The 19,839-nt window shown below is 38.1% G+C and overlaps 3 protein-coding genes across 3 annotated transcripts; 2 read left to right on the forward strand and 1 right to left on the reverse strand.

The window, feature by feature from the left end:
* Window positions 1-4,408: 4,408 nt before the first annotated feature.
* On the reverse strand, window positions 4,409-9,137 carry LOC149926996 (apoptosis-resistant E3 ubiquitin protein ligase 1). The gene is made up of 2 exons (XM_090158438.1): window positions 8,458-9,137; window positions 4,409-8,390 (listed from the first exon to the last, which is right to left on the reverse strand). Exons 1-2 carry the CDS (start codon window positions 8,587-8,589, stop codon window positions 5,595-5,597), a joined length of 2,928 nt encoding a protein of 975 aa, XP_090014564.1. The 5' UTR covers window positions 8,590-9,137; the 3' UTR covers window positions 4,409-5,594.
* A 734-nt stretch (window positions 9,138-9,871) lies between these two features.
* Window positions 9,872-11,594, forward strand: Polr3C (RNA polymerase III subunit C). The gene is made up of 2 exons (XM_090158193.1): window positions 9,872-11,333; window positions 11,399-11,594. The coding sequence occupies exons 1-2, from the start codon at window positions 9,885-9,887 to the stop codon at window positions 11,564-11,566; spliced, it is 1,617 nt and encodes a 538-aa protein (XP_090014319.1). The 5' UTR covers window positions 9,872-9,884; the 3' UTR covers window positions 11,567-11,594.
* A 4,707-nt stretch (window positions 11,595-16,301) lies between these two features.
* LOC149926998 (glutathione S-transferase Mu 1-like) lies at window positions 16,302-17,287 on the forward strand. Its single transcript, XM_090158188.1, has 2 exons — window positions 16,302-16,576; window positions 16,766-17,287. The coding sequence occupies exons 1-2, from the start codon at window positions 16,344-16,346 to the stop codon at window positions 17,214-17,216; spliced, it is 684 nt and encodes a 227-aa protein (XP_090014314.1). The 5' UTR covers window positions 16,302-16,343; the 3' UTR covers window positions 17,217-17,287.
* Window positions 17,288-19,839: the final 2,552 nt, after the last annotated feature.

Raw genomic sequence — 19,839 nt, forward strand, 5'->3', positions numbered from 1 at the left:
CGTAGAAGATCCTCTCATAGGGACAACGCCATTAAAGGCCAATTATTAAATACACGAAGTTTTGGGAGATGGCGCCAGCAGTTTGAATCATACAAATTTTAATTTATCCCAAATATTGCGAAAAACATTATTTTATATTTCTTTTTATGGCAAATTTTATTCCGAATTGAACTATTGTTTATAATGTTTACATATAAAATCGCTTAAAAAGTGTAAGTAGTTATTATCTTAAAAGTATAAATTGGCGCCATCTAATATAAATAAATGTATTAAAATCAAACACTGTAATTAATTTGCGAAGCGGGCATAATATAGAGCCTAACTTGCCTTGGCTCAAAAATAGAAGGGCCATTTTTATTGTATACCATTGGACCAAATCCCATTCGTCCGAATGTAACATTGAACCGAATTCTAATTGACTGAAAACCGCGTTTTATATGAATATATAAAAGATACAACTACTATACATTCGGTATGGGAAAACTCATACAAGCGAATTCCCATTCGGCCGAATCATACGATTTGGACGGATTTCCCCCTATCCTAACCTAACTTTACCTAAATAAAACGGGCAATGTATTCTAAGTACTGGCGCCTGACGTCGCCACGCACTCGCTTCGCTCGAGCGCTGGGGGCGCGCGGCGCCACCCCAACCTCATTCTTGCTATCACGATGGGTCGTCTATAACGCAACCCAGAGGACAGTACCTAGCCAAACGCACCTAGTATTGTCCAATCCGATATTAATCCAACCTAACCTAACCCAACCTACCAAATCAGATATTACTTAATTCGGTTGAATGGGACCCCGCCAACTTCGTGCTATTTTTATAAATATATTGGCTATATATTGATTCGGTCGAATGGGACCCCACCAACTTCGTGCTATTTTTATAAATATATTGGCTATATATTGATTCGGTCGAATGGGACCATACCAACTTCGTGCTATTTTTATAAATATATTGGCTATATATTGATTCGGTCGAATGGGAATTCGGTTGTATGGGATATAACCGCCATTTTGGGTATATGTTTGGGTAGTTCAGCTTTGGAGTACGTTTAGGTTTCGATTAAAGGGACTAGAAACTAAATCGGAAAATAGTACGCTAACACTAGCAACGACTTGTTTTACCGAAACTAGCGCCAATTACCCCTAACTTGTTAAACCTGGTGGCAGAAATGAGAAATTCGTGGATGGGGCTCGAGCCTCCACAGGGAAAAACATACGGGGCCACAGCCCCCATAGAAATTAAATTGCGGATAAATAGCAAATTCAGTCTATTTACAGAAGTTATTCTAAAGGGAGTATAACCTTTTCAGGAATTTGGGGCAATACATAATTCCCTCCCTTTTTTTTCTAACCACGAGTTATACGTAGTGTGAAATACAGTAGTTTTTTAGTAATTATTCCACTTAAAGTATCCCCGATTGGGTAGTGCTTAAATTTCTCCTTTCGTGAATCTAAAACCACGTACCTCATTATTAAGAAATTATATTTGAATAAATATCCAAACTATAATGGAAATAATTAATTTATAGCTCGGATATTGTTGTTTATATGTTAATTAAGGGTGCATTTCAAATATAAACACTAGATATGAAACAATAAAGGTTTCAAGTGAGAAAACCATCAGAGCGGGCACGCTACCTCTAATAGAAAAATTGGGTGTTTCTGCTATCGTTCTAGACTAGCGCCATGAGCGAGAAAAGAGAGAAGCTATGGCACACCCTACCAAACAAGGAGGGTTCTACTCCCTTTAATATTGAAGATGTAAGTAAAATACTGTCCCGGTCCCCCACAGGAATGATTTCCGATCGCCGACGCTGAATAAGATCATACTCCCTTTAAAGGGCTCGATAAAACCTTTAGTGGTTCTGTCGGTCTCCTCATATCGACCGGTGCTTAGTGGTTCGTTAAAGATGTAATCCATAAAATAGTCGGCGTCTTAAGTAACGAACGAGTTTGCAGATTATATCGTTTTTAAGAGTATTTGGTTATCATCTAATGTTGTTTGCGTACAGGTACTGGCAAACAGACGTTTAAACTTTTGGCAAATGAAAGTTTAATGGGGGTACATAGTCTAAAATAAAAGGTAGTTGAAATTATGCCAAAATCATTTTTGCCATATCGTGGGAATTTTTGGGGTCCATTTTGGCTCTGTGGGAAAAAGGTAATTTTTTTCAAAAACGTTGATTTTATGGGAATTTTCATGTCTGCGGGTATTTATCCTATGTTTTGTTTTTAATTTGGCTAGCAATAGAAAGCCCGAAATTATCTAGAGCAGTGTATTTTCGTGAATGTTGGTTTTTATAAATAATATAAAGGAGGTGCCTCCTAATACTACAATCAATCAATGTATAGGCCTAACAACCAAAATGTTTAAACATTTTAATTTCAATAAAATTTAATTTTAAAAAGTTAATTTTTCAAAAATTTAGAAAATTATGGCAGTTTTCGTTGGGGCGGGATAAATTAGGGTGTGGGAATTTGTGGGAAATTTACTACCCAGCAATGGGAATTTCAACTTTCAAAACATTGGCAACACTGGCCCAAATAGCGATTAATTTTTGTTATTCACGATTGGCACGCTTATTTAGCTGTCACGTTCAAAGCCATTAGAAATGTCTCCACGATGGGATGTGGTAAAACCTATTTGTCCGCGGTGAATCCGGAGAGGGTTGTACCAACCTTGAACCCTGGCTACAGTACAGATATAGAAGCCTCCGTCAGTCGATTCCCGGGGACTTCTGCACGCTCTAGTGGTCAGTGAAGAAAACCGCTTCTAATTAACCCCTTTAAACAAGTCCCGACTGGAAAGCGTTGCGAAGATACGGACGCATTACAGCTCACATAAAATAAAAATAAGACTAAATATAATTATTTGCATCATTTCGCCCATTTTTCCATTAACGACAGACAAAAATATAGAATCAAACCGTAAAATTATCATTTGCATAAACGTGATGACATTTCGTTGGCCAAATAATTGCAATTTTTGAAATATATTTTCTTAAAGAAAACAAAAGTATTTGCATATATTACATGGCTGCTAATTATACGCAGGATGTGGACAAAAAAAGCGGATAAGGTATTGAAGTAAATAAATAAAAATAAAGTCTACTAATTTCTTAATTACGATAAAAATTATCTTAAGTACAATTTATAATAATATCAATATTTTTTTGAATGTAAGATTATATATTTTTATCATTTTTACTTTTATAGAAAATACCCAAGAAAATTTCCAGGAGAAAAATAAATAAATTAATAAAAAGGGGTATTTGGCAAACTATCAATAGGCACTTCACCGATTCAGTAAGTCGTTGGGAAATAAATTCTCAGATCTTGAACGTGCGATCTACTCTTTATAAAATTATGATTTTTACCGCTAAGTCTTAAAGCGGTGTATGGAACGCCAAACTCTCTTTATTATAGTAGAAAATTAATCTATAATATGGTAGGGAATTCATCCATAATAAAGTAGAAAAAAATGCTTCTATAATATGGTAGAAAATTATCATATAATACGGTAGAAAAATCATCTATAATACGGTAGAAAAATGATTTATAATTTTGTAGAAAAATTATCTAAAATATAGTAGAAATATAGAAAATTATATTTTAGTGAAGGGTTCACTTACGATTTTAGATGATTTTTCTACCATATTATAAATCATTTTTCTACTATATTATAGATGATTTTCCTACCATATTATAGATTATTTTTCTACTATATTATAGAAGCACTTTTTTACTATATTATAGATGATTTTTCTATATTATAGAACCATTTTTTCTACTATATTATAGAAGCATTTTTCTACTATATTATAGAAGCATTTTTCTACTATATTATAGAAGCATTTTTCTACTATATTATAGAAGCTTTTTTCCTACTATATTATAGAAGCTTTTTTCTTCTTCTCTATTATTCATGAATATTATAGATTAATTTTCTACTATAACAAAGAGAGTTGTTTCCGGTTTGGCGTGCCATACTATATTATAGCTGACGTTTAGTGCTCTTTACTATAATTTTGTGTTTTAATTCAGTTTTATCCGGTTTGGCGTTCCATAGCGGTGTCAGAAATAACGGCTGCAAAAGAGAGAAGTTGCAAAAAATGTGTTAGGCCTTACGAAGATTTTTTGCCTCGACGGTCGCTTTTGCCCCATAATCTTTTGAAAAATGAAAACTAACTTTTTAGATAAAAATTGCGTCGATAATGTCGATCCTAGTTGACTCGAGTATGAATTGTAGTTGAATTGATTGGCTAACCGGTGTAAGCTAGTAACCAGCCAACCGGAAAATATTTATCCAATGATATCGCTTTGACTACGAAGGGACTAGCTAAAAGAGAGCGTCTATTGCAAAAAAATCTACAGTCGAAAAAAGAAATTGGAAATATTCAATTCACTCTATTTATTTAACATACAAGCTCGAAAATGTTAATCAAACTTTCAAACACCATCCTTTCATTTTATATTTGGCAATTAATTAATAAAGAGAATGGTGCAAAGATAACATACCTTTATCAAACCTTAATATAAGAGATACTATAGACTATTACCAATAGGCCTATATGTCTTTTGTTTTAAAAACTGGGGGGATAGGGCCCAAGGCACGAGACCAACAAGGCAAAAATTCGTAATAGCACCCCTTAATGCTACCGGAAAGTTTAGTACATCTAAAAAGGTGTGTAAGTTATTTTTTTTGTTATCTAAAAGGCCACCTAAAATTTTTAAGATTGAAATATTCGTACTAAAATCTCGTTTTTAAAAAAGACGTAGCGGTCAAAGCCTAAAAAACTTATTTTTTCGTTTTTTTTGTATCTTCCTTTTTGGTACGACAAAATAAAAAGACTAGATATATATTTTGCAGCTAAAGTTTTTTGTTTTTATATATTATGGAAAACTACTTTATATTTCTACTTATATATTTTAACATATATAATAGCAAAATTATTCAATCTAACACATTCCCAAAAATGGGTTATTTGTCGTTGTTTTTTTCAGCGTCCGAGAAAGTAGCGAATACTACCATAGAAATAGATTCGCGATTTCTTTTTGGTAAAACCGAATTACCCTTAAGTGCGTGCGTTTTCATGAAAGACGTGACTCAAAATATTTATAAATTGAAGAATAAAAGTATTAATGATTCTTCAAAGAGATTACTAAAACACATTGAGAAAAATATATAGCTCAAATCGTTCTAAGTAAAAAACCTAGAAATTAAACAAAGGTAATATTATTCTAGATTATAATAATAATGTTATTATAACAGGTCAATGGCACATTTTCTGACAGTATTACAGTTTTACCTTTCCGTGACAAAAAAAAATTTGTGCATTTTGACGAACTATCAGGGCTATTTTAACTTAATTAAAATAACCCTGGATAAATAACTTTTTTTTTTGAAATTGGCAACTTCACGTCCGAGACTTTGGTATTTTTTCCAAACTTTTCGAAAAGGTATTGTAATCTAATATATTAATTATATATTCTTTGGTATGTCTCAAATAAATTAAGAAGCTCATGTTCATTTGGTTTACTTTAAATCTCTCAGGGGAGAAGAGGAGGAAATTTGGAGCGCCTCAAACCATCCCGAAACCCTCAGAACCTTCATTGATGGCCAATCTGAGGGCCCTGTCGAACTGATCGTACGAATCGTAATCCGGCAGACAAAGTTGGTTGAAGCAAGTGTGCGCCGTGGGAAGATTTCCGAAAGTGGGAGCCGCCGTGATGTGGAACCTGGGGTTGAGTTCCCCGAATCCACCGGGAGGTAACTGGGAACAGCCCGTGGTAAATTGCAACAAGCGGGCCATCTCTTCCTCAGTGAAATTGGAAACCGCCGTCCAGAACCAATCCAGGATTTTGCGAAATTCGTAGGAAGCCCCGCTGACGGCGTGGTTGGCCTTGAAATCGGCGATGCTATACTGACCCGTGCCGCACATCAACAGTTCCAGTTCATTCTCGTCGAAAATGCAGAGTAAACTGTCGGGGATCAGCTCGTTCAGGCCCTTGAGGAAGTGGTCCACTTCGTCTTTGATGGAATTGGCCAGCCGGTACTGAGCTAGGGCGTCCAGATAGCGGTGTTTGTTGGCGTTCGTCACTTGGACGTTGGAACCGTTGGGGATCAGATCTACGACTCGAGATAGTTGGCCGTTTTCTCCATATTCCTCCTCGCTAAAATACAGATCCATGGCGTCCATGTCGTTCTCCAAGATGTACTTGATCTTCGATACGTACAAATCCGGATCATCCTGTTCGAAGTACTTGTAATGAACGCGCAGGCCGATTAGTTGGGCAAGGAATGACCGGGACAATCTGGCCTTGACTAGTTGCCGGTAGGTGCTGCCCAGGGCAGACTCGTACAGGCATTTTCCGACGATTTTGCCCGCGAATTCGTAATGTTTGAGTTTCAGATGAGGCGGCCTTTTGGGGTTTGGATGTACCAAACCTTGTTTATCGTTCTTGAATCTTTGGAAGAGCCGAAACTCGGAACTGAACAGCTGGACGCCGAGGAGTTCGAACCATTCCCTTCTCAAACCACCCCAGTCCAAACCCTGTTCCCCGGAAAAGGATATTTCAAAGTTGCGGCACCAGTCCGCAGTGTTGAAGCTCTTGATGGCCTTCATGGAGGACTCAAGTAGCTTATCGCGGGAGATCTTCAGCGGCAATTTGTCGTGAAAGTGTTTCTGGTGCATTTTGCGGACCTCGTGGTAGAAAAAGTCCTGTTTATCCTTGAAGGTTTCGGAGCCGCCGATATTTTTGAGTAGGAACTGGGCAAAGGTGGCGACGATGACGTTACGGTCAGCCGTCAAGAGTTCGACGGGCAACTGACAGCCGTCGTCGATGACTAGAATGGCCTCGCCGAATTGGTTGTTGGTGTTTTTGAACTGGAACTTGGTCGAGGGACACAAGCGGAATGTCACTAAGCGTTTTGGAATGAATTTTAGGACGTATTCTTTAATGGTCAACTGCTTGGGCGAAATGTAGCAGAAGACCTTGCGTAGTTTCGAGTCGCCGTTCTTACTGAGTAGCTTCGCTTCATACCAGATGTTGTGACTCTTCTTGGCAACGTTCTTCTGGACCAGTGCCCCGTCCGCCTTGTTGAGAACAATAATATGAAAGTCGCCATTTTGAAGCATGATACCGCGGTAATAAACTAGGGCTCGGTAGCAGCCTTCCTGGTCAAACTTCAGCACCAAAGAGACCCTGTTCAAGTGGGCATGGCATTCCCAACGGTAGGACTTGGTCATGGGTCGTTCGCTATTGATTTCCACGATGTCCACAGTGTACTCGTCGCTGGGGTCGAAGTCTGTTTCGATGATACACACGTTCCCGTACTTGTCCTTGGGTTCGATGAACAAATGATAAGGAACGTATTCGGTGCAAACCACGGTGGAACAGTGATGGACGAAAGCCGTCTTTTGGGGCTCCGGACTGCCCGGTAAAAACCTCTTGAAGAAAGGGCTACTCTTGACGTGGGAATTGCCCACCAGCACGCTGATGGAGTACTCGCCCGATCGTCGGACGCTAAACTGGACACGTGCTTTGTTGGCGTCCTGCGGTTCTGTGCCGCCCAACTCGACGCTACAGGCTATCTTGTGGGTTCCCTGAGTGATCTCGACGAGTAAGTTGTCGTTGTTGGAGATGGGGTATACTCGGCCGTTTCGCTGGAAGAAACGAATGACGAACGACACGGTTTTGCCCACGACTTGAGGGTCTTCCCAATTGAATTCGACGGTGCAATGTTGCGGCGATAAGTACTTGCCGGTAATGAAAGTGAAGAAGCCTAATTTGGTGGCGGCGGAATGGTCTAAGAGGAAGGAGGGATGAGACATGGTGGAGGCCATGCCGACTAAGAATGCTATCACGGCGGAAACTAAGAGGATATTGCAAAATGTCCATGGCGTTTTCTGCTCTCGCAGAAAGTACTTCCAGTAGGAGTCTTCTACGGCCTCCCAGGTATCGGCGCGGGCTCGTTCCACGGCCTTCTCCAGCCTTATCCAATCGGCGGCCTTGGAGACAATCCTGCGAAGGGCTTCTGCATTGTCCAAGAAGGTTCGAAGCAACGTCCGCAAGTTTTGTACTCCCAATGAGATCAACTTTTCCTCGTAGTTTACCAAATCGAACTCCTTCAACCAGCGTTTCAAGGCCAATTCCTTCTTCAACCTCAACAAGAGCCGATCCAAACGCTCCTTCTCTTCAATCAAATCCGACTCTACCTCCTTGGTTAAGATGTTCTGAGAATTCCCAGCCAGGGAGGCGCAACTAATCAGGCTGATACAACCGGCCGAAGCCAACGACTGCTGGTACTGCCTCAGACGATTCTCCTCGAGCCAAAGTTTCAATTCTTTTTCCTGTTGCCTAGCGATAGCTGAAGACTACCGAAAAAGAATAAACCAAAGATGAGATAACAAAGCGGAAATGATGATTTAAGTGATTACGTACTTGGTGAGTGAGGGCGATTAACATCACCAGGAAGGCAATGCTGGAGTAAACTAACGACACGGGCACCGACTGTTGTCCAGTGCGCGACTCAACTCTCGTAGGAACTCCATTCTCCGCATTGCTGTCAGTCATCTTCAGACAATAGTACCCGTTTTTTGTTTACTTTTGCGTTATTGTTATGGGAGGAGGCACGCGAGATGTTTCGGGGAATTCAACCGAGAAATATCCCGCTGAAGTAAAACAATACGGACACCGAGGTGTCCATTACTAACTCCCTCTCTCTCTTAACTGTACAGTCAGTCAAAACAGAGTCCTTTTCTTCCTGGCTTTACGGTACATGTTCTTTTAGGCCACAATGTCCACAGACTGCACTCTCTTTAAGTGATTGCTCAACATTTTCCCGACCTCTACGTGTTCAAGTCCCTGGATAATATAGAATAATAGAGGTTTCGCGAGCAGCCAAGCCTTTGCTGCTAAACGCGCGTTCTATGGAATTTTCACGGACTAGCTTTCGATATCGATTACTTGCGAATAAATTGCGCGAGTTGGAGTGTAATTGTCCTTGCTTCCGAAGAAACTCAATTTTCACAAGGTGAAATGCTGATTAATGGGGTTTTTCTTTAATTATTAAGCTGTTAAGGCGTAATAGTAGCTTCCACGTTTAGCTTCCCCGACCCGATCCATATTGAACTGTGGATAATATTAAGGACGAGTAGGTAGTAGGGGGTGAAACTTGAGGAAGTCCCATTTTCGATTTCTGTAAATTTTAAGACTAATATCGCCATCTATCATGGACAATCACAGCTAGCTCTGGAAGGGAATATCAAAATTTCGACTATAGACGCGGTGGCTCCATCTGTAATTTGTAGAATGAAACGTAAATATATTGATTTATCCTCCAAGATTTATCATTCTATGCTCAGTCACAACTCACAACCAACTTAGATCCACTGGAGCCATTTACGATGTGATCTAAAAGTTGGCCGTGGCTTAGTCGATGAAATTTCAGAAATTATTATTATTATTGAATATTATTATTTATTATAGAATCTATAAGCACCAGGCTGAGAAATAAGGAATTTTTTAAACTGGACTAACGAAGTATGGAAATTATTCCCCACACGGGCCACACCTGTTTTTCCCTGGTAGGCCCAAGTTTTCAAAATTTTTCATTTGTCATTGTGGTCAGTATACACCATAGAAATCTCATAGGTAACTAGAATGCTGCCGCCTACGGCCGAGCTTGACGCCAGTTCGCCTTGAACCTTCAGCCAATGAGAGGCCGTAGAGTGGTTCCGCTGCAGACTAGCAGTGAATCTAAGTTGGCCGTGGTTAAGCAGACAAAGTTTACTTTTTCAGGCTTTCAGCCTATCCACGTTTTCATTTTAAGTGATTCCGAATTTCTGACTATTAGTACGAAAAAAATTATGTCGGAAGAAGTAAATTTGTGTGGAATTTTGCTAAAACAACATTTCGGTGATGTTGTGGAGGAGGTTGGAAAGTATTTAATAAAAGGTGGGGCCAAATCCCTAAGATTTATAAACAGAGACGTAAACTGCTCCTTGAAAAATATAAAAAAAGCATTATGCATTTTATTGCATCATAATCTGGCGGCATTTTCTGTCGGGAATAATAATATTGTGCAATATGAAGTATTTAGTGAAATTGTATTACTTTTACCAAGGTATCCAAAATACTGTCATGCAATAAAACAGTTATATGGTGAAGCCGCAGAGGCAATTGTGAAAGAGATCTTGTTCTATGGAAGACTTGAAATGAGTAAAACTATCGAGATATTGGGTAAAAGGCTAGGTAATATTGCGCCCAACACTATACATGATACTTTCAAAGATTTAGTTTCAACTTATTTCCTCAAAAAATGCCCAGCCCCTCTAAAATCATGGAATAACAGTGATCAGGCTCAACGCTCTACGGTTCCAAATTTAGAAGTCTCGGAGGATCGAGCCTACATAATTGTTGATATCAATTTGAAAATGATTGAAAGCAATATTAAATATGAGGGAGAAGCTAATATCAAAAGTGAAGAAAATCCCCCTCCAGCCAAGAAACAAAAAGTTGAAGAAACCCAACCCGATGCTGCCATATATTGGCGAGTAAACTTTGAGAGGTTTCAGCAGCTCTTCAGAGATCAAGCGATCGTGAAATTAGCAGCTACTAGAGTAGACGAATTTGCGGGTGAGATTGTAAGGGCAATCCTGAGACAAGCCGAAACAAACACCCCTTATGGAACTCCCTCCACAAACCCCATTTCACGCTATGAAATTATAGATTTAATTAAGAAAGATAAGACCAGCATGTCTAAAGACATTGACCGCCAAATGGATTCTTATTTGGCAATTTTGGTAGACGATGCTACAAAATTTGTTACCAAATATGATGAGAGAAGCGGAGGAATGTTTATCATTGATTTTGGAAAAGCCCTGCAAGCAATAGCTGAAGCTAACGTAACATCGGTAGTTCAAGACCGATATGGTTCAAAATGCTGCCGGATTTTCAGGTTACTATTAATGAAGAAATATTTGGACCAGAAACAAATTGAAGAAATGTCCATGATCCCTGCTAAGGATGCCAAAGAATATACGTACAAGTTATTGAAAGACAACATAATTGTGACCAAAGAAATACCCCAAACCCCAGATTTTGCCCCATCCAGAACATTTTTCCTATTCTACGTTGATTTAAATCAACTAGGAAGGATGGTGGTAAAGTGGATCTATAGGGCAATGTACAATGCAATAAGTCGCAGTATGCAAGAAAATAAACAGAATAAAAGACTTTTAGAGAAGCAAGTCACTGTGGAACTTGTAATTAACAAGTTACAGAGTGAAAATGCAATGGAGGAACAAATACGGGAGGTATAAGGTGTTTTAAAAAAATTAACTTTTCAAACCAAAAATTAATTACCTTAGTTTAATTTCAGATGAATGATGTCATAACCCAACCTGAAAGAGAACTTTTGAATCACCTGCGAAAAATTTCTTTAAAATTAGCTGCTTCTCAATTGCAGCTAGACGATACCTTGTTTGTGTTAACTAGTTATATAGAATCTTTAACCAAATTTCCCATAACAACTGGAAAAAAAAGCTGAATATTTTGTACAATTTCTCTATTTTTATGGATAAATAAAAATATAATTGCGGTTCCCCTGCTTGAACTAGAAATTACAGAGTGATATTTTGAAATATATTTTTTCAGATCTAATATTGTAAATATATAATACTCTTGTAAGTGGTAACTAAATATGGGAAAACTTGTCAATTTTTAAATTAATGATATATTTTTCTTAAATCTAATTAGTTGCAAAGTTATTTTTTAGTTTTTTTGGATTTTAAATTTTTAAATTCGACTGTTCTTTATTTTTTTTTAGTGTTATTAATTTAAACTGATCAAAATTAACTTCTAGGAACTAAAAATTCTAAGAAATTCTAACTTTTGCGCACTCAAGAATATCTGTCGTCCTAGAAAGGTTCCACCATGGGCCAAGTATTGATCAATCATTATTTGGCCCATGGTTCCACTATTGTCCGCTCCCTCTTATTAGAGCATTTGACATTTTCAGCGCTGGTTGGTTGCCCAGGTAATCCCCAAAAATTTCTCTATCGCAATCATTGAGTTGGGAATATTAATCTAGAGGTCCAATCAAAACGTCGGATCTCAGTATTTTGCGAAACAAGTTTTTAAACATAAGAATACTGTCGTCTGCTCCCATCGGCGTCCCAAATGACGAGAAAACGTTATCATTCTACCCGTGGAGCCGTCTTTTAGAACTTTTAATGAACCCTGCCTTTGGCCCATGCTTTTCGTTTGGCTGGCAACGAAAGTTACGCCATCGGCGCCGCACTGGTGAACTAACACTCTATTTCGACTAAGATTAAGAGGCCGACGTTAGCTCGACGCTAACGCGGTTTTTTTGACATCTTTAAAGCAACTTACGTTTAATTAAAGTTGAAGAATGGCTCAAAATTGCATAATTAAATCGTGTAAGAGTAAATACACAAAAGAAAACATCTTTTCACAGGTTAGTTACCATAATAATTTCCAATCGCTAAGAAAGTACTCGAAAACACGTTTCTTTCAAATCATAGAAAAAATAAATGAAGAATGGTTCAAAATTGCGTAATTAAAAATTTAAGGAGTAATTACTCAAACAAAAACATATCTTTTCACAGGTTTCTGTTACAAATAGTGGTTTTACTCGCAATGGTTATGGGGCAAACCGGTGCACAGTAATGGTTTATCGCGAATATCTACGTTAGTATTGTATGTTCGGCTATAAACCCAATTACGAACATTAGGGTCCTACAAAAAATGTTCTATGAACATTTTACATATGAGCAATCGTTGTGTAGTATTCGCGGTTTTAACGTTGTACCCGAAACGCGTCTTACAACTTTGCGCCTTCGTTGACTTAAAAACGCGTCCGCCGCTCTTCATGTAACCGCCTTTAAAATTTATCACCCAGCTAACTCTTTTTATTTCTGCAATAAATCGCTTGAAAATGAAGCTATTGTGGAGGTTGTGTGAGATAAAATGATGGGAAAGTCTGAATAATGGGTCACTTCAATTTAAGTTCATATTGACTTAAATCCACAATCATATCAATGCTTTGAAAAGAAAACACGACACCGATGAGACTGTTCGACAAATGTAGAACGCGAGGGAATCAAACTTACAATAAATTATATTTAATACTTTAAAGGGAATATAACCTCAAGTCTTTTTTATTTTTTTTTATGTTTTTTATGTTAACAATATAGGCGCCAAAAATATCTGAAGCCGCAGGAGGGAGCGGGAAATGGTCGAAGTGTTGGTGTTCCACACCAAAAAACCTGAGGTTATATTACCTTTAAATTAGTATATACATTGTGTATTACCTACTATAAACTAAGTATTATAAATAGTTAGGCCTATGCGACCAATGTAAAATTCCCAAACAAACAGTGAAGAAAAATTTAACGTTTGGATATGAGCTAGCTAAGTAACATATAATTGCATAACATTAGCTTACAAGAGTGACAGAATCAGATAGCAAAGGCTAAGCCTTAGCCTTTCTAACTAGCCCTAAATACAGTAAACTATTTTTTTAATAATAAAGATAAGTTACAACAATTATTCAAAAGATAATCTATCATCTCGTAAAAAAACAAAGAAATGCTGTATTTACCTTTCGAAAAATATGAATCCGAAAACCACTTTCTGGATAGTTGCAGCCTTCTCTCGCTTTGTACTTACAGCTAAAACCGTTAAAGAAAGTGGAAAAGACCACTAATCAATCAACCACACCTGCAAATGGTTATTTGTATCAGTTCCTACGTTATTCACAAAGTAGACCTGATTAATAGATGAAATAATTTTAAGCTTCGTGCGCACAGCGTAGATGGTGTTACTGTCGTTTTAGCCAAGAATCTAATTGGTGGGCTGCCAGCCATTCGATTAGGCGTTCTAGCAGAGTATCTCTGGTTCTAGTTTGTTATCCGATTTCTATGCCCGCAACTAGAGCAAAAATTCCGAGTGCATGCCGGCCTAGGCCTTGCCGGGAAACTAGTCCGCCATCTAGTGAGGTTTATAAGAAATTATTTCGTTTAAGAAAATTGGCAGAAACGTCGTCTCCTAACATATGCTTAGAAATGTTGTGAACTAGGCAAGACCTGCAGCATCTGATCAAAATGGAATTATGCAGTAAATAGCACTGAGTGGTCACGTTAACAGTTTTAAGCAAAGGCTTAGCTTCTATAATTGGCAATTTCTGTTGATTTACAGGGGTTTTAATTAAGTTACAAACCACTGATTTATGCTTGAGTTTTGGCTTATTCAATAAAAACCAATTATGTTGGGTATAATAAACCTCATTACACGACATTTTGAAGGTTGAAATAGCAAATTATAAAGACACGAAATTAAAATCTACGTTCGTCGTTAAGCCATTATTACACCGACGAAAAACGTCACTTTTACCAGTATCATTTTTAGTCTGTGCTTTTCGAGAGTTTCGCTCAGCCGTCGCTAGGTGGCGTACTCGAATCTTCATCGCGGAGGTGGGGAGGTATGACACTTGGCTAAGAAGACTTGCCGCCCGTGTTAGAGGAATAGGTCGCGGCATGAATGTATTAATTTCAACCATGAATATCGAACTATGGGTACGTTCAGCATCGCTCATCGGTTTCCTACTGTACGCTTTGTCGCGTTTCCGGTTTTGACGTCACGATAGTCATCGGTTACTCACCGAAGTCATCGGCTGGAAGAGTCGGTTTTTCCGATGACTGACGTCATTACTGACGTAAAACTACTATAAAAAACACCGATGACTGAATAAAAGCGTTCAGCAACTTACGACGTCATTATGACGAAAAAGCTCAGCGGTGGAAAATATCAAATCCATGGGGTTTTTTTTCCTGATCATTACCCTTTCTACCATCTTAGGATGGGCGGTTGCTTTCTGCGTTTTATGTAATCACTTGAGCTAATCAGGAGACAGACATTTGTCATTGACTCGATCCACAAAACGTTTCCGGGATTGCGTTATTTAACCGGCGAAGAAAATGACTCGTGATTCTTAGAAAAATACCTCTACTACTACAAAATCAATTGATAATCATAAATAAAGGAATTTGGCTACGTTCAGTGAAGCTTAACGGTGACACGGTCTTAAGCCCCATTTTCATGCTCGCTGGTAGCGGGTAAAAATTGACAAAATCCGCTTCCGCTACACACTTTTTCACTTTCCGCGTCGATCTGTTTCAAACAGATATTTTAGCTTTATTTTCACGCTTGCGAGTAGCGGATGCGAATTTTGACAATTTTTATCCGCTACCAGCGAGCATGAAAATGGGCCTTTATACCGATTTACGTTTGCGTTGATTCCGTTGAGACTTTTTATCCTGTCTTGTTGAACGCTTTTTTACGATTGTTGTAATTTTTATAAAATATCGTCTGCTGTGTCGTCCGCAGCTAACCTTCCCGCGTGCTGTGACGTCACGATTCCGTTTAACAACGAAGAAACCGGCTGGAAGAGCAGGTTCAAATGTTTCAGCAACGGTTCAGCAACGCTACGTCACACCGGAAATGGAAAAAAGCGTACAGTTCCGAAATCCTGCAACGTTTAATTTGTTGCAAGCTACTGAACGTAGCTAAGGATTTTCCCGCTATAAACTCTCGGCGTTCAGCGCCACGCTTGTTTTTATATTGGCTTCAATGCAAAAACTATTCTAAAAATAATTTTCCGCTAGGGGCGCTCGACGCCGGGAGATATTTTTGTTCGTAGGTTAACTCAGAAACGAATGGGCTGGCCGCTATTGCTTAGGATTACCGCCATAAACGGCATAAACGCGCGCAAGACGAAAATAACTAGAGCAAATTGCCGAGCTCTCACTAATGAGTATCATAAGCTCTACTCTAAATGCAGATACCCTGAAAATTAGACTACGCCCGGAAAAATAGTAGCATATAGAAAAACCTAACCGCGTACAAGAAGCCAAAAAAACCAAAATAAAATTGTTTATTTTACGTTCTGTTTTGACATTGAAATTTGATGAGACGACACGTGATGTCGGAAAACATTCGTGTGAAACAAATCCACGTAATTGGTTGACAGGCATTTCGAATATTTGAAAGCTTAGATATCGTGAATACACTTAACTCATGTTACGTAACTTTTGCTTTCATGCGACTTGAACAAAAACCTTTAAACAAACCTCTATCCTTTTTTGTGTACCCGACCAACCCCTTGGGCTTTCTGCTGGAATTGGTTTAACGAGTTGCTTATTTTTTACTTAAGAATATATAAACTCAAATGCGACTTCATACGTTATCATTCTGAGTTGATGTTTAGTAAATCGCGTTGTGTTTAAACCGTGTTATATACTAAGATGGCGCCGATTGTTGGTTATTGGGATATCCGCGGGTGTGGTGAACCGATTCGTCTTATGTTGCATCACGCTGGTGTCGACTTCGAAGATAAAAGATACGTTTTCGGACCTCCTCCCGAACTGAGTCTCGACGATTGGGTCAAAGAGAAGTTAACGTTGGGTTTGGAGTTTCCTAATCTGCCTTACTATATCGATGGCGATATTAAGATAACTCAAAGTCTGGCTATTGTTCGGTAAGTATTATATTTCGTTAGGGTTTTGCCTTAGTTGGTTGTGGAAAGGTTGGTGTAACTATACCCTGTAAACTCGCTTTCGCCAACCGGAAGCAGACTACGCTGGTTACGATCGGATTACATTTCGTTGTATGGCTGATTTCTACCAACATTAGCAAGCCCAAAATCTGTAATTTCTTCTCACATTAGGTACATAGCTAAGAAACATGGTCTGGTTCCTAAATCTGAGCACAGCGTGATTCGAGCGGACACCTTAGAACAAATATCGCGGGATATCATGCTGGAGCTCGGCCGTATAGCTTACTACCCCCCTCAAGAGGATCCAGTCATCGTGGAATGGGCCAAGAAGAAGAAGGAGGACATCGTTAAGAGCATATCAGATTCTCTGGGTGACAAGAACTGGCTCGTTGATGATGAGCTGTCTTACGTGGACTTCATGATTGTAGAGGCCTTGGATCAACTGTCCTATATGTACCCTCGCATCCTCATAGACTACCCCAACATCGCCGGCTTGATTAACCGCTTGGAGAGCCTTCCCAATGTTGAGAAGTACATAACGGAAGGAAAGTACCGTGTGTGGCCATTATTCAGTCCATACGCGAGGTGGTCTGGCAATGGGGAAGCTCCACCCAGGAACTGAAACTTATTTCTTTACTTTATATATTTAAATTCATTTTTTGTATTACTCTGTTCAAAAATAAATTAAAGTAATTATATTCTTAAATATTTGTTGCGGTATATTGTTATTCTAAGTCTACCTTAAAACCTTTTCTCTTACCATAAATATGTTTTTCTGTTGATTTACTTTCCTGTTTATCTGTACTTAAAGCTTTCATATCCATATAAATATTTATCTTAACTGAGTATTTAATGAGATTTATTAGGATTATTTTAAGTACCCCAAAGAATGGTATTTATTTAGTGTTTTATTATAAATTTGCTGTTACTTCATTTCTGAAGTACTGTAATTGAATCACTATCAAGTGATAAATATTATTGGTATTTAAAAGATTAAATAATCAGTATGTGAAAACTACAATCCCCCTACAATGTGAGCACTCTCATCACCTACGTCCTAGAGTCGCCTCTTCCCTCAAACCTACTATCGCTCCGGGACATCGAGGTTGGCAAGGCTCGTTTGCCAACTGGTTGACAATGAATACGGTTCTAAATGGGGAATTTGAAAAGAAACAACTCTTTATTGTCATATAAAATATGTATTATAAAACACTATAATATATATTAAGCTTTCAATACTTATATCGAGATTGGCTCTTGGTTTGTTAATGGTGAAATATAAAGAGTCTTAAGTAATAACATAAGTGAATCATTCTCTCTAAGTAGACCAAACGGTATGCTACCTATGACTAGAGTCTTTGTCGGGGTCGTTATGGCAGCCCTTTACAACCGCCCTATACTGTGTATCACCTCAACTTCACTCTGAATATATACTGCCGAATCTAACGTTTCTAACATCTCTTATGGTACGTTTCACCTCTGAAACGTGTCTCGAGTTCCCGAGAGAGATAAATTTTGGGAGTTGGCTCCTCGAATTCCTCCCCCCCCCAAACTTATACCATAATTGTTCAAGGTCAGTTTCAGATCCAAGGGTAGGGTTTTGTTCAATAAACGCCCCTTTAGTTGCCGTCTTGACCACTCGGTGGCGCCTCCGACGAAATATTTTCAAATTTTTTCTCTTTGGAGTTTGCTCTTTATACCAGCTCTGACGTTACGAAACCCAGACTAAGATACCCACTTATGGTAATAAAAAATGAGTTGGGGTTCCGCTAGAATTAGGTGGATAATTATGGGTTCCATAACAAAAAAAATTGGGAACCGCTGGTTTAAAAGATTTAAGGAGGCTACATAAAAAAGGTAATAATAATATTTATTAATCGACGAAACACGAAAGTTGTACACCAAAAATATATAAAATAATTATATGAGATTTGGGTTTAGTTTTTGGAATGTATAATTTATTAAGATAATTAAAGAAGCTTAGGTGTCTATTTTAGACGAAAACACTTATTTAAAGGAAGAAAATTTGCAATTCGAATACAGTTTTTAAAAGTATTTCTAATAGACGGAAATTTAAGTGGCTAATTTATAGTTTTAACATATTATCTACTTAATCTGTTACACGAAGCATTATTTGTTATATTTTAAAGAGATTAACCCCTTATAAAAAGTTAAGTTCATTTTATAATAAGTCTAGATTTTGTCTCAAATCATGGTGAGGTTGGTTTTTAATTGAAATTAATTTGGTATTGCAATGCCATTACGTAACGTTTCGTATTATTTGGGTTTTCTACTGCTCCGCACGGCTCCGGCTACGGCTCACTGGTTGTTAAGCCCGCTCAAATTCATTTTTTAAATATTAAGAACCTTATGAGAATTATAATTTAAACAAGTCGGTCAAGCCCGTAATATTACCTCTCCTCGGAGGATATATCCAGGTGTCGTCACACTACACTATAACTGTATTTAAACAAAACTGTTATAACGGCGATTTGACCAAAAATAAAGAAAACAGGCCGTAAATTATGAAGACTTAATCTTGTTTAATATAATAAGTTGCTTAATTTAAATTTGGTACCCTAGTAGAGGTACAACGGCGATTTGACCAAAAATAAAGAAAACAGGCCGTAAATTTAAATATTTTATATATATATACATTCTTGATCTCGCTAAATATGTAAGGCAGTTCAGGAATTATTCTATGTTTAAGACATTTTCAGTTATTTTACTTATAATTATATTTTAATACAATTAGCAGTGGCGTCGCCAGAGTTTTAAATTTGAGAGAGCTTAAGCCCAATTCCCTGGTGTTGTATATTTCCAACATTGGCTTTAAAGATATTTTTGGAGGTGCTTTAGAAATGTTTCAGGTGGCTCAGGCGCTTTATATAACACCAAGAATGTATTGAAGTTACTAAGAATATTTCAGCATAGCATTAACCCCTGGTACCATCCTCACAGCTTTTCCGGAGAAAGTTCGTCTGCATTTAAGGCGCATTCAAGGTCATACCTTATAGCAAACTTGAATGGGAAAGCAGACGAATTTAAGCTACAAAGGCTGCGAGGATGGGAATCAGAATCCTGTAGTCTAATATTCTTAGTAACTTCCATACATTCTTGATAACACGGATGACAATGATCAAAACGTTTTTGGTTATAGTTGTACTTTGACTCGATATTTATGTAGACTGCACTTATTGTCATCTAAACAGCTATTTTAACAACATGCCGGGAGTAGTGGCGTA

The sequence above is a fragment of the Leiobunum rupestre genome, chromosome 9 (genome assembly GCF_980474605.1).
Source record: "Leiobunum rupestre chromosome 9, qqLeiRupe1.1.hap1, whole genome shotgun sequence".
NCBI classification, from domain to species: domain Eukaryota; kingdom Metazoa; phylum Arthropoda; class Arachnida; order Opiliones; family Sclerosomatidae; genus Leiobunum; species Leiobunum rupestre.